This window comes from Salminus brasiliensis, chromosome 18, assembly GCF_030463535.1.
Source record: "Salminus brasiliensis chromosome 18, fSalBra1.hap2, whole genome shotgun sequence".
NCBI lineage: Eukaryota > Metazoa > Chordata > Actinopteri > Characiformes > Bryconidae > Salminus > Salminus brasiliensis.
Window position 1 is genome coordinate 27,362,588 of NC_132895.1, and position 14,075 is coordinate 27,376,662.

Sequence of the window (14,075 nt, forward strand, 5' to 3'; positions counted from 1 at the left end):
TATTTGACAAACACAGCAGTTAGTGTTGATGAATGGTGCTTCAGCTTTAATGCAAACACAGAATATGTGCAGTTACTGAGAACTACTTGATTAGCATAATTAGCTCATCAAATCCTTCTTTTTGTGTACTAGATTCTGTTCCAATAGTTATTTAAGAATGCAATCCTGCTTGATAGGCTAGAAAAAATCTACAGGAATTAAAGGATCTGCACTCACTTGGTTTAGATCTTATCTGACAGATTGCCTCCAGTGTGTTTCTTTAAATAATGAATACTTTCATTACACAAAAGAAAATTATGGTGTTCCTTAAGAGTCAATTCTGGGTCTGTTACTATTTATTTTTTTATATGCTGCAGCTATGTAATCTTGCCAAACAGTGTAATGGTTAAATAATGCAGAGAAGCTGGTGCATGCATTAATAACCTCAAGATTGGATTATTGAAATGCCCTTCTGGTTGAAAATTCTTGTGAATCAGTAAAAAAGCAAGCTCCAACTAGTTTAGAATGCAGTTGCTACAGTGCTCACTAAGGCTCGGAAATCTGACCATATTAGTCCTAGTCTCTCGCCCCTGCACTGGGTCCCAGTTGAATTCCGCATTGATTATAAAATACTCCCTCTGACTTAATCACTCAATGGTTTGGCCTCACATTCTCTTGGGGAACCTAAACCATACAAGCAGTCATGTTCACTTTGTTCGCAGGATGCTGGCCTTCTGGTCAGTTCATCGCTTTAGAAGAATCAACGCTTTCTTGCTGAAGCGAGCCCATTTGTGGTTGGCTGCCGACCCTTTGGATTCTTTCTCTCTGTAAAACCCCCCAAAATGTTGCCACGCTCCTTCTAACCCCCTGTGTTTTTTCTGTTTTCTTTCTCTTTCCTGTGTATTGAGATTAAAAAAAGTCTTACAATTTGCTTAATCCAGATAAAACAGAGGTCTTACTTTTTAATCCCAAAATTGATAAATCCAAAAATGCTAATTCAACTGTTCCATTAAGGCACCCCCAGACCTAGCTCCACTACCCTGCTGCTCACTGTCCTGCTCTAGGTTCTCGCATTGATTCATTCTCACTTCACTTTTAATTCACATTTTCATCTTGGCATATTAATTCAGCATTGTATTGTTGTTTTTATTCCTGCTTTGCTTTTTATTGTTAAAAAGAAATAGAGGAAAACTAGAGGATTTAGATTCCCCATTTGAGTCTAGGTTCCCCTCAAGGTTTCTTCCTCTCAAGCTGAGTGAGTTTTTCTTTGGCACTGTCACCACTGGTTTGCTCTAAAAAGGCTTGGACCCTGATCTCTGTAAAGCTGCTTTGTGACAACATTTGTTGTGAAAGGTGCTATACAAATGAATTTCAATTGAATTAAACTGAGAAAAAAAATAAATAAGTGGGACTTTGCAGAGAGGGACATAAACTCAGATTCTAGTGTTGTAGTGGTGCAAGTTGTGTTTGGCAACATGAAAGCCCTGGGCAATGTCAAAAACATGCTGAAGCCAAGATAGGGGGGCCATTACTATGCTACATGTTTTTTTGTTTCCTCCACTTATGATTTTTGTGTGTGCTAATGTTGTTGGTCTAAGTAGCACTACATGCTATTTCAATCCTGATGTCACGAAGTCTGAGTCTAACAGGAAAACAGCAGAAAACAGACAGCAGGTGTACACTGAAAGCATAGCTTTATTGACTGCATTGGTCAACCAAACTAGGGTGTTTGGCAATAACAGGGACAGTTCGAAAAGCCATAGTGTATGCTGCCATTGTTAAGCAACATGCAGATATATGATGGAACATCATATTGCTTTAAAGATTGCTTACATGGAGAGAAATGTACAAAAAGTAAAATAGGTTTTTGCGCTAATGAAAATACATTTGTCTTTTGTCTTTCTACAAAGATGATTTGTAATACAACAAAATAAATATCGCAAAAAGGCCAACATAATTTAAAATAACTCTTTTTCCAAAACTTCAATATATGTTTAGTATTTCCTCTGTCTTTTATTAATACATGGCACAATATTCTTTGAAATAAAGAATACAGAAACAAACTCCTGTAACATTCATGTTATCATATTAAAAACTGAAGCAGAATAGATAGACATCAGAACATTATTTTGAACATATGACAACAGAAATGTCAAAGCTTTTACAAGATGACATAATAGGTCCTTGAAGAAATATTATCAGCAAGTTCTGAAATGGAATTAATAAACAGCTTGATTTCCCTTTTATGATAGACAAAATGGAACAGGGATTTTGCTTGTAAAGAAATGACTTACCAAGACTAAAAATAAGTACCCTGATGAAAGAAACAAGCTGGTAAAGCTGGTTGATCAGCTTAACTCTTGACCTCCATAGGGTATGTTTTTTATTTCAGTTTGATTGCTCAGTTGGTCTACGAGCAGGACCAACCTGACCAAGCTAGTTAAACAGAATGACAAAGGTTATTGACAGAGTGTAATCAACCTGACCATGCTGGTTCATCAGTTCCATCAGGTTTACATAACTAGTCCAGCTTAACAATCACTTAGTCCAAACTCAAAAAAGAACATACCATATGGAGGTGAAAAAATAAGCTGGCTATCCAGCTGTCCTACAACACATGGTATGTCTAACCAGCTTTTTTAACTACCAACTACTTTGACCATCAAAGACCAGCTTAACTTAAGCTGGCTTCATCAGCAGGCTAGTTCCAATTGGTAAGCCCATGTGGGACCTGCACTCACAATGAGAGATGAAAACAAGGCATGACAAAGCAGTTATTTCATGCTGTAGAATGACAATGCTAGAACAGAACTGCAAAGATCCCTAATCAAGAGCATGAAACACTAGTTGACTATAGCTTTTTTTTTTTTTTTTACTGATCTAGCATTTAGAACATCAGATGGCTTGGGCAGTTTAGTGGAAAGAACTGTTAAAACATTAAACAAAGTTATGTAATTGCCGAGTTTATGATTTCAAGGAAGAACACATTCCTGTTACTAACCTGATGGTCTGAACATCTAGACAGCAGAAGTGCAGGCTTTTCTTTTAACTATCCCCAAGTAAAAGAAACCTGCACACACTTTTGTATGCAGCTGAATCTGGCTTCAGCACTGTTACAGCATTTATACTTCCATTATTGCATTACTTTCTCTGTTGATCTGTTTTGACACTGTGTAACGTCCACCATACTGTCCATGTTTATATCTGGCTTGAGAATCTTGTGGTCATGCAAAAACCTCATTGGCAAAATAGCCAATAAAACGAAACCTTTTTATCGGCCCATTTCATCATTTGACACAATGTCAAGAACACCTGCAAGATTAACATTACCTGTAAAAAGTGAAAAGGGCAAAAGAAATAAATAAATACAAGGTTTTTCATGACCGCGACAATATTCTGTGCCTTATTTGTTAGCCAGGATCTGTAAGCAAACAGTCAAACAGATGAAAGTCATAATTCTGGTACATACATAGTAGACAGAAATTAAGGAAAAACTTGCAGACCCAGGTATAAAGAGCACTATTTTGCTAGAGGCACAATATTCCATGTTTACTGTGGATTTGTAAAATTATTTTTGCATTTGACTATATTGCTATAGCAGTTAACAAAAATGGTTGGTTTTTAAAATAAGCTCCCTGGACCAAAAACTAGTCCTTTTGCGTGTTTAAGGTTGTGGTACCTTCAGGTTGTAGTAAGGCTCCCATACATGCACTGCACAAGGATGATTGGGCTATAAATAATAATAATTTGGGTGTGCGAAAGACGATGGTGCAAAGGAAGCACCTGAATTCGCAGGTTTATCGAAGCATATGGTCATACAGGTCTTCCAGCAGTGGCAAAAAGTCTACAGAAAATTCAGACAGTCAGAATTGTAACAGAAAGATGAAACGGACAGACAGGGACCACATTAACATCTGCTTTGTGACCCATATTCCAAACATCAAACAAGACATTCACTGCACTGTACCACCTCTTCTCAATCTCTGAATCCCGTCGCACACCCCCCCAAGTATTTATAGCCTGATCATCATCATCTGCAGGAGCCTACTACCATCAGAAGTTACTACCACCTTAAACATGCAAGGTGACTAATTTTTTGTCCAGAGTGTCTATATTCCAAAATAAATTTCTCTAACCTTTCATGACTAAACGGAACAGCACAGGATTTATAATAAACTTCCTTTATACATTAAGTCATTTATATTACATTAGATTCCTTGTTACAGTTCAAATAGTTGAGTGAGTTTGCTTAAGGTGTTACACATATCCCCACTTATGGACTGACACGGTCACAGTTCATAAGGTGACATGAAGCATGCTTGTTTTTTTTGTTTTTAGTTTTTTTTTTTTTAAGGTTGGAAATGTAAGGCTGCTACTTTTTTAACAATAAAAGTGCTTCAAAATGGTTCTTTGAGCAAGGTCACTGAAAAACCACTTTCGGTTCAATAAAAAAAAGCATGTTTATAACTAAGTGTGATAAAGTGTGAAGAACGCTTTACATTAAGTAAAGGTTCTTCACATTCACGCTCATCGTTTTTTATGGCCTTGCTCAAATAATAAGCATTTGAAGCACCTTTTATGTTAAAGTGTGCACCATAAAAGTTTGACTATGACTAGCCAAGGCCCTAGGCAGGCCCTAATAGATTAAGCAGCAAAAAGTAGATGTTTACAGGTGATGCTTTTTTTTGCATCTGCATGTTCACATAACAGCTGTAGAAACTGGTTACTATAGGTACATTTAACAGTGGTGAAAAGCAATTGCCTGGAAATAGAGCTAAGGTGAACTGCTTATCTACTTATCATCCAAAAAATAAAATAAAAGCCAATTTGGAAAAAAAAAATTGGTGACTGTTCACCATCAGCTATGCAACTTCAGTATGAATGTAAGACATAAAAAGACAAAAACATCGTGAAAATCTAAAAACCGTGCTTACTGCGTTGTTATGTGGGCCTTTCCGGAAACCCTCTCTGTAACTGAATTGGGGCTCATTTTCTCTTTGTTAAAACTAAAACATTGATAAGTCTACTTCTACTGTGAAAGGAATAGTTCAGCCAAAAATCTAATTAACATAATCCATCTCACTGTGCCTTTATTTAACTCAAAAAGCATGCATTTTGAGAGAAGGGTTAAGAAATGTGTTAGGTGTGAATGTACTGAAATGACTGATTAGTCAAGTCCAGAGTTTGTTAACAACTTTAGCCTAGTATCTCCCACACATCAGATAGCAAACATGTCTTGGCTGATTGACTTCATGTGGGGAATGTGACAATGTGATCATGTTAAGTAGATTTTTTTTGCCAAACTATTTCAAGGCTGACAGAAGTGCTGAGCATTAGGATTCTAGTACTTCTAGACAATTATTGTAGTCATGTTTCTACAATGTTTTTTGTTGTACTGAGTAAAACAAATCTAACTGGTTGCATGCACCATGTAAGTAAGAGTAAAGCTGTAAATCCTGCCTCATTTTCTGTGGAGATTTGATTTGTCAAAGAGCTGTTTTCACTGCTACGCTGACACTATCGCCTTAAAAACTAAGGCGATATCAGTCCCTAGTATTACAGGTGGACCACTTGTAATATGGTATGGTATATATATTATATGTATGATATTCACTTGTTATTCTTTGGCATTATTAAAGAAATGTATTTGTAATTTGAAAACCTTTGAAAAGAGAAACATTTTAGTAGTAGTCATGATCAACAGTGATGCATGCAGATGAAAATCTTTTTCCTTTCATTCTTTTTACCTCATTGAGTATAAGCTCTTGTTATTTAACCCTGAGACATATACCATGGGTTGCAAAGATACAATGTGGAGGAATAGGGGGGCTTTCTGCTATTTTTGGAATTGTGGACTCACTGTGGCAGACTGAGTTAAACTAGTAATTTAGAGTTTTTCTCAGTGGAATTGTCGTGTTTATTTTTTTGGTTTCTGGGAACTGCACTGAAACCATTGAACTTCATTTCAATGAAGGAGGTCTTTTTTTTCCTGATTGTAAAAAAATAATTTAAAAAAGTATATCGCCTCATTTCAGGAAAGCAAACAAAGGCACATTTTGTGACATATGCTTACTCTTTTTGAGTCAGCCGCGACAATTGGAAGAATATACAGGGCTAGATTAAAGACAAAAACTCAGGTAGAGTCAGTCTAGATTTGTTATATACAGTTATGTGAAAAAAAAGTGGAAACACCCTACCTAAAACCTGTCTTTTGCTTTATTATTATATTTTCCACCATATTTAAACATATGGACACTTGACCTTAATTTTTTAAATATATGTGATGGGGAGATGGAGGTAATATAACTAAACATATACAACTGAAGAAATATCTTAAGAATAATTTGTAAAATGATTACAAACACAATTCTCTTGTAAGGAAAAAGTTAGGAAACCCCAGGCCATAACAGCTGATATTTTCCCTTTGGCTGAAGTAACCTCATTTAGACATTTCTAATAATGGTCTATGATGTCTGATGCTTCATCGTCAGGTTTCTCACATTCCCTCTAATACAACAAGGAATTCAGAGTGGATTCGATGATTAACAGCTTGACCATCATAGGCTCTGCTTCAGCAAAACCATCCCACACCATGACATTTTAACCTTCATGCTCGATAATTGGTATGATGTGTTTGTGCTCAAATACAGTGTTTGGTTTGCTCCAAACATAGTCCTGTGCCCAAATAATTTAACTTAATCATTAATCACTTTGGAAACACTGTTTCAGAAGTCAACAATCAAGAGCGAACCAAACTCTTCTCTAGATGATGTGGTGCACCTGGTTCTAATTTTAGTCATTTTAAGTAGTAATAAATGTGGGGGTGTCCTAACTTTTAGATACTAATAATTACATTGTCAAATATCTGTTTAAATATGTCAAAACAGACCAAGGTTTCCATGGGGTGTCCAATTTGATTTCACATGACTGATACGTTGTCATGTACATTGTGTTGTACACAAGGCCTCTCTTTAAAGTACCAACGCTGTGGGTGGAATAGATTCAAGCTTTTCACTAAATACATTTAAGTGTAATGTGCTTTTGTGCTACATTCCCTGTTTCACTTGTGCTTTTTAGGATTTAAAGAGAGGGATTGATATTTTCTCTGTTTCCTAGGGCTGAATAGGCCACCTCCATTGGAAAGCCTTACTTGGTCACAGGAGCAACATACACCTGAACCAACCCGTATAGTATCTGTTCGATTGCTTGTCACTATTTTTTGAACCAGTACACCAAATCCAGGACATTTGGTAAATATCATAAGAACAACAAGAAAAATGTTCAAATCTATTGCAACTTGGTCAGACAGATTCAGTTTTTTTGAAATACAATAGTAATAAGCATTATGCTTGCTCATCTGATGACAACAAGATGTTGGCTACAGTGACATAAGAATGGCCAAAAGGAAAGCATAGACAAATCTGACTAGGTATTATATAGTTTTGGTCACAGATATAAATCTACAAATGAACTCTGCATTTTTGTCCCTAGACTGAGAATTAAATCTTGGTATTTGAAACGATCAATATCGTTTTTCCCTCATCTGCTCAAACTGTCTTTGATTCACTGATTTATGAGGCTAGAACACTTTGTCTAAGTACCTCCTCATTCCCAGCATGCAGTGGAGTCAGGTGCAACTTTCGGCTAGCTGGACTCAAGTCTGAGTCACTCTGTTCAGCATCTGAGAAGTAACCATCGGTCTCAGTGTCCAGCAGCGAGATCTCTTTTTTGCCCCTACTCCCCTGGACAGAAGCTGTAACCTCACTTTTAAAGCGGGATTTGCTTTGCCTCGGAAGCCGAAGCCGTAAGGCCACTTGGGAACTCCTGCTGTGCTCAGTCTCTGGAGCAGTTAGGCTGTCAGGTGCAGAGGTTAAAGATGTTCCCCCGGTGCCAATTCTACTCTTCCAAAGTACATTCCTCTCTGAAATGTGGCAGGAGTCCATTTTGGATATGGGTGGCTGTATCAGTTCTGCTTTGCTGTCAGTGATACTCATTGTTTGGGTGTGATATTGGTGGTAGTGGTGATAGTGGTCCAGAGCTTTTCCAGCAGAGAGCAGCCTTTCGCCCCGCTTGCTGGTATGAGCTCCACGATATTCAAATGGGTATCTGGCTTTGGGTTTAGACCCTCCCCCATGACCCGAGGTGACTTGCTTGTGGCCTCTTCCCTGTGATTTGCGACCCAGTTCAGGGGTCTTCCAGGTGGACTTCATGGAGTGGTCCATCATCAGGTTAAGTAGACTCTCCTCGCCTTGCAGCAGCTGGTCAGATAGAAGGCTAGCGGAGGGGTCACGTGGCTCTCCAGCTAATGCCCACTGGCTCAACACATTGTCTGCTGTGATCTGAACAGACTGTGCTAGCCAGCTATCAAATAGCGAGTCATCCAGTGGGAAGGATGTGGAGAAACCTGTGTGGACAAACAAAAAGTGACTACCAAATTCAAATATATATTTTCAACAACCAACAGCATAGCTATAGCTATTCATCTGCTCTTCTGCATATCTTGAAGCAAGACCCCCAAATGCTACTTGTGCAGGAGAATATTTTATGCATTACAAAAACAAGCTAAATGTGCTATTTTAGCCTTTACTCTTTCTTACCTATTTATCCTCTTTATTGAAATATTCCTTTAAAACGTTATCAGAGTAACAACATACATGTGCATGCAACAGTGTACAAACTAACACTTTGACAGTTTGATACCCCAGATATGATAAATATTAAATCTCCATACAAATGTGTTCTACTGTTTGGAGTCTTCAATCAGCAGGTATTTTCACCAAAAGACCACTAAAAAGAATTCAAAGACTTGCATTTCGTCATGCCTGTTAATTTTCCTGTTGTTCACACCAACTGCAGGACAGAACTGCAGAACAATGCAGTAGAAAATATTGATGGAACCATCCAGGAGATAACAAGATTGATAATACTGCCACTATACCGAAATATCAACTTGTATAGGCTCAGTTAACCCTGCTAGAGCATATAAAATGGATTACGATACTAGCATGGGATATTTTTAAAGGAACATTTATTTTAAAGTTAAAACAGAATGTTTTGGATGCAAGAGGAAGAAAGTTGCAGAACTGCATTAAAAGAGCATGTACCCAACTCTCAAGGACAAGAGTTGAAGCTCTGAGCTTGCTTGTGTTGCTCAATGTTTTGCTATGGCCCTCATAGTTCCCCAACATAAACATAATTGAAAATCTGTGGATAGACCTTAAATAAAGCAGTGAAACTGAACTGAAATACTTTTTGTTCCTACAAACAGTATTTACAAGCTATGATGCAAGCTGTTATACTTGTAATACTTGTTTCTAAGGACTGACCACGCAGAGTACCAAATATTTGTATCAGGCCCTTAGAGTTTTGTTATTTTGAAACTAAAAGATGGAGATAGATAAAGTAATCCATCTTAAAATATAATACAATCATTTTTCATCTTTAATTTTAAGCCTTGTGAAAATCATGTAGCTAGTCACAGAAAATTCAGAATGTTTCTGTATCTCTAACAACAAGACATCACTTATCTATTTTTTTTTTAAACAATTACAAATTTGCCCTTCTACTGTGCTTAGAGATGAACAGCAATGTTTTGATGTTGAGGGTTATGAGATCAGAGAGAAAACGCTTATGGGTAGGCCAAGATGAAATTAATAAATTTTGTACTGCTTAACAACTGATACAAGTAGCTGTTATGGAAAACTGTATCTAAAACCCTAAATGAGTAAACCAAGAATGACAAGTCCTGACAACCAAAACTTATCCTCCTCTGGACAACACCAGACTAGAAATAAATAACCATAGACAGGATGTTAAGATACAAATACAATTCTAATAAAAATCTATTACCAAACAAAAGTAAGGAGTTACATTATAAGACCACAATTTTAACAATGTTTGTGATAACCATTGCAGGAATGCCAATAAAAAACAGACAACTGGTCCAAAAACTTTTGGCAGCATTAAAAGTCAAAGCACACACAAAAGAACAATCATCTACAGCTTGAAAAAATGCAGTAGAAAAAGCACTAGCCGCTGCAAAACATGCAACACTAGCAACACCAATGTTGAACAAAGCGACAATGACAATGGAAGACAGACACAAAGGTTCGTCTTCTCAAAAAGATTTTAGGTTATTATGCCAACTTTGCCTGGTGGTGACGGGTGGAGGAGACAAGAAATCACGGGACAGGAGGAGAAACTGCTACCCCAACAAGTTACTGGATGTAAGTGCTAGCCTCCGCTGTCTGTTCTACACAACATACAATCTTAAACTGATCAGAAGATTCCATTTAGGACATCCACATACACCTACACACATTTACACAATGTTAAACTGATTTGCTCATGCTCACATTGTGTTGCATTCACCCAACTGTACACATTCACAATATTTTAACAGTTAGTGTCATTTAGGTTAATGGTAAGAATGACTGTTTGGAAACTGTTCTTACCACATCCAACATTAATTACACCAGTAGGGGATTACTGCCTTTGTCGTAACAAACTTAATCTTGCAAACGAATGGTCTGGCCTTGAGACATGTAATTCACAGCCATGAGGGTTGCTGCAACTTAAATGGCACATCTAATAGTAGATCAGTGGTTATATTCAGAACACATTACTAATCTTATAGGATCTAATCTTATAAGGGCTCTAGAAGTGCTCATTTTAACCTACAGGGTAATGTCTGCTCTAGATCAGATTGCAGATGTATCTCAAGATAAATCATATATGCCTATAGCACTGCGGTGGGTATTAGCCAGATTTGCAACCACTGACCGCTCAGCCAATCTGGTGATATGACCAAATTCTGATCTAATGTGGGCAGCTGGTTCTCATGATGCGATCCTTCTTCTTTACATTGTTTCTTCATTAAACATTTTTTCTTATTATTGCAATTTTGGTTTCCAATTTATATTTATATCAGCCAGTCAGAGGGATGATCAGCTTTCCAACAGATAAAATGGATAAACCCAAATACAGAATTGGAAAATACAAAACAAAGTCCAGCATCACATTAAAGTACACAAGTAATATTTAACAGCTTTGGCAGTTAAACTTGTAAAATGTAATGCAATGTTTTGGCCGTAGCTTGTAACCCTGACCATTGGAAAATTACGAACTGTTCCTCGACTACCACTGAAGAGCATAGCCTGATGTTTTAGCAGTGGAGTGCCTGATATAACTAAACTATTTTACCTCATGAAATGTTGATAAACCTTTTTTTGTCCTCTTTACCTTAAAATCTAAGAATAAACAGTGATCATAATGTGGTGCAATCAAAATCTGGCCCTCAGCAAACCAGCGCCAATATCTCACATTAAATCACGCTCATGTGTGTTATTGTTTAAGTACAGTTTTGTTGTATGTAATCAATCCAATATTATCTGTTGTTGATCATCATGTTTCAGTAAATAATCAAGGGGGTATTTGTTGGAAAATAGTTTCAATCATTTCAAATATATTCTGTGTCATATCTTTTTTATGGGGTTACTTGTACTTTGTTATCTTACAGCGTTCTGTACTTAAAGTGTTAGTTTTCTTTCACTATTCCTTTCCTCCCATGTTTGTCACTGCTATGGCCTTGATGCTTTGGATGGGAAAGATTGCTTTCTGACCGTTTATAATGAGAATTCGCTCCTACTGACCGTAGTAGAAACTGAAGCCATGGTGACCTGTTAACATTTCTGTATATGTACATATCTAAACATATATGTCTAGTTTGTCACAATAACATCACTGTGCTGGAGCCCTCTGAGGAGAGACCTCCAGTATAATCAATGTAATCCCAGTCATCACAGTCTTAAAACATCTGCGAACATCTGTTCTCAAGGAAAATAGTATGGATAGTGATGTCAAAACAATGAAAAGCACACTCCTGCAAGCACTGAAGGCAATCCCCTCTATTCAGTTGCCACAATGGGCCCTTGATACAAATACAGGAAATACAGCAACAAAATGATTAATGCATTAATGTTTACTTATTTTAAATGGTAAATGTGAAATTTTGCAAAATCAAAGCTATATGTCTTGTCCAAAAGTATTCATTTGTAAATGTGCAATTATTTGGAGGTGTGGGTTTTTGATCTTTATTATTATTTTTTTTAATATATGTTGATTTTTCAGTTCTGCATTTCAAATATTTAATTTGAATGAAAAGGTAAACAGCTGTTGTCGCCACCAGTTTGTGATGTGTAACTAATCAAAAAACAAAAAGTTGTTTTAGAATGCATTTAAAATCAATACATTTTTGTCTCTGTTTGCTTCCAGTTGTAAGTGCTGTGTTGTTTATTTCAGTCTTATGATGTAACCTTTAAATTCAATGCATTTGTGTATATTTTCACTATTCTAATAAGAAGTGTTACACTATTTAACTAAAAAGAGCCCTTGTATCCAAATCTGTATCTGTATCAGCCTATCAATATATTTTAGAAAATCATTACTGAGGATGAAGGACAATTTGAGCAGTTGATATACCTAGCTGTTTTAGAAGAGAGCTGTTCTCCAACTTCCATTGTTCCTTGTTCTCAGGGCTGCTCTTACGCCGCTCTTTTCCTTTATCCTTCACTCCATTCTGATGCCCCTTGTCAACTTTCAATGTTTTTTCTACAAATGCAAAAAATTGACAATTGATAGTTAATACACAATTGATAGGAATACACAAAGCCCTAAAAGACACTTTTAAATGTAAAATGCCCCATAAGCCTGGTTTTATTTTTACATATAAACAATAATGTAAAGGAAGGATAACGCTTTCTGTAAATAGCTGTAAAGTTTATACCGGAGATATGAGACAAACACAATACGCAAAGCAGATGTATATTAGAAATGTAGTGTGATGAATGCCAATAGAATTAAACTGCTTTATTAATACAGTGCTAGTTAAAAACCATCATAAAGTAGAATTATCCTAACTTGGCCAGCTAAAGCAATAATCCAAACCAATATATTACTAGTAACGGATGCAGAGGCATTAGGAGATGCATGCATTAATTTACCTACTCTCATGTTACTAAATCATAAGAGGACAGTTACAATAGTTACACTTTTCTCATTTTCAATGCAGGACCAAGCTGAACAAGAGTGCCAATAACTCTAGAGGGCACTGTAAATTCTGGACAGGATTTCTTTTTTTACGTTGTTCCAGAACTTTGGACCACCATCTAGGGTTTTTTTTGTCATGAGATGAGCATTCGTCCTGGTTAGCAATGGTTTTTATGTACAATTGTATGTAGTATATGACGAGCACAAATTCAAGAATTCAGTTAAAATGGAAGGACTTCAAAACTGAGTACTTATTTAATGTAAAGGTGAATGTAAATGTGAGTGCCTGTGTGTGATTATATATAAATACCTCTGGCCAAGTCCTCTTCTAGCAGCTGAATCTGCAAGTTGAAGATCTTCTCTTGTACGCTGCACAAATTGTGCTTCATCCTTTCTCTCCTTGTGACCATATAGCACAGATTCCTGACCTGTAGTAGCCACCCACACACCACACGCATTACACATATGAACACTGCGATAGTACAGAGCAAACAAAAAAGGGAATCCCTTTAACATCTGTAGGGCTGTCGTGATAACCGCACTATCACAATAATGCACTATTAACAATTAAACTGCAGGGAATGGCAAGCAACTGCCACAGCGTGGTATTCATGTTTTGTAAGATGGAGACAACAGCAGGTGCTCTGGTCACAAAACCAAATGCAGCTTCACCAATTTAGACGAGGCACTATGCAAAATTTGTGAGACAAAGCCTGTGCGTTGGAGGTCAGCTATAGAGAAGTGATGTCAATGAGTAGACGAAACCAAGCATTCAAAGAGATGCTGGTAGTGAAAGACTAAAGCTAATGCGACAGCACCACCAAAAAACCCCCGACAAAAACGGTCTTGGAGAGACAATAACTTCTACCTTCATACTCTAGAGAGCCAGAGCAGATCACTCAGAGCATCAGTGTTTGGTGCCTACTCTGGTCCACACAAGGCGAACATGTTTTCCTTAGCGTGCAATGGGAACAAAACTTACTCACATTGCTTGTGATGAGACAGATTTGCGCAGTCACTTTTACTAAATTATGAAAGTTTACTGAGGT

The 14,075-nt window shown here is 37.0% G+C and overlaps 1 protein-coding gene across 3 annotated transcripts in view; it reads right to left on the reverse strand.

The window, feature by feature from the left end:
* Positions 1–1,656: 1,656 nt before the first annotated feature.
* The window catches only part of jade2 (jade family PHD finger 2), a 40,704-nt gene continuing 28,285 nt past the window's right edge, over positions 1,657–14,075 (reverse strand). For all 3 annotated transcript variants that reach the window (XM_072662559.1, XM_072662558.1, XM_072662557.1), the window contains 3 exons: positions 13,337–13,454; positions 12,460–12,588; positions 1,657–8,383 (listed from right to left, as the gene is read on the reverse strand). In XM_072662559.1, coding sequence (XP_072518660.1) covers positions 7,551–8,383; positions 12,460–12,588; positions 13,337–13,454 — 1,080 coding nt within the window. In that variant the 3' untranslated portion in view covers positions 1,657–7,550. The remainder of the gene's footprint in view (positions 8,384–12,459; positions 12,589–13,336; positions 13,455–14,075) is intronic.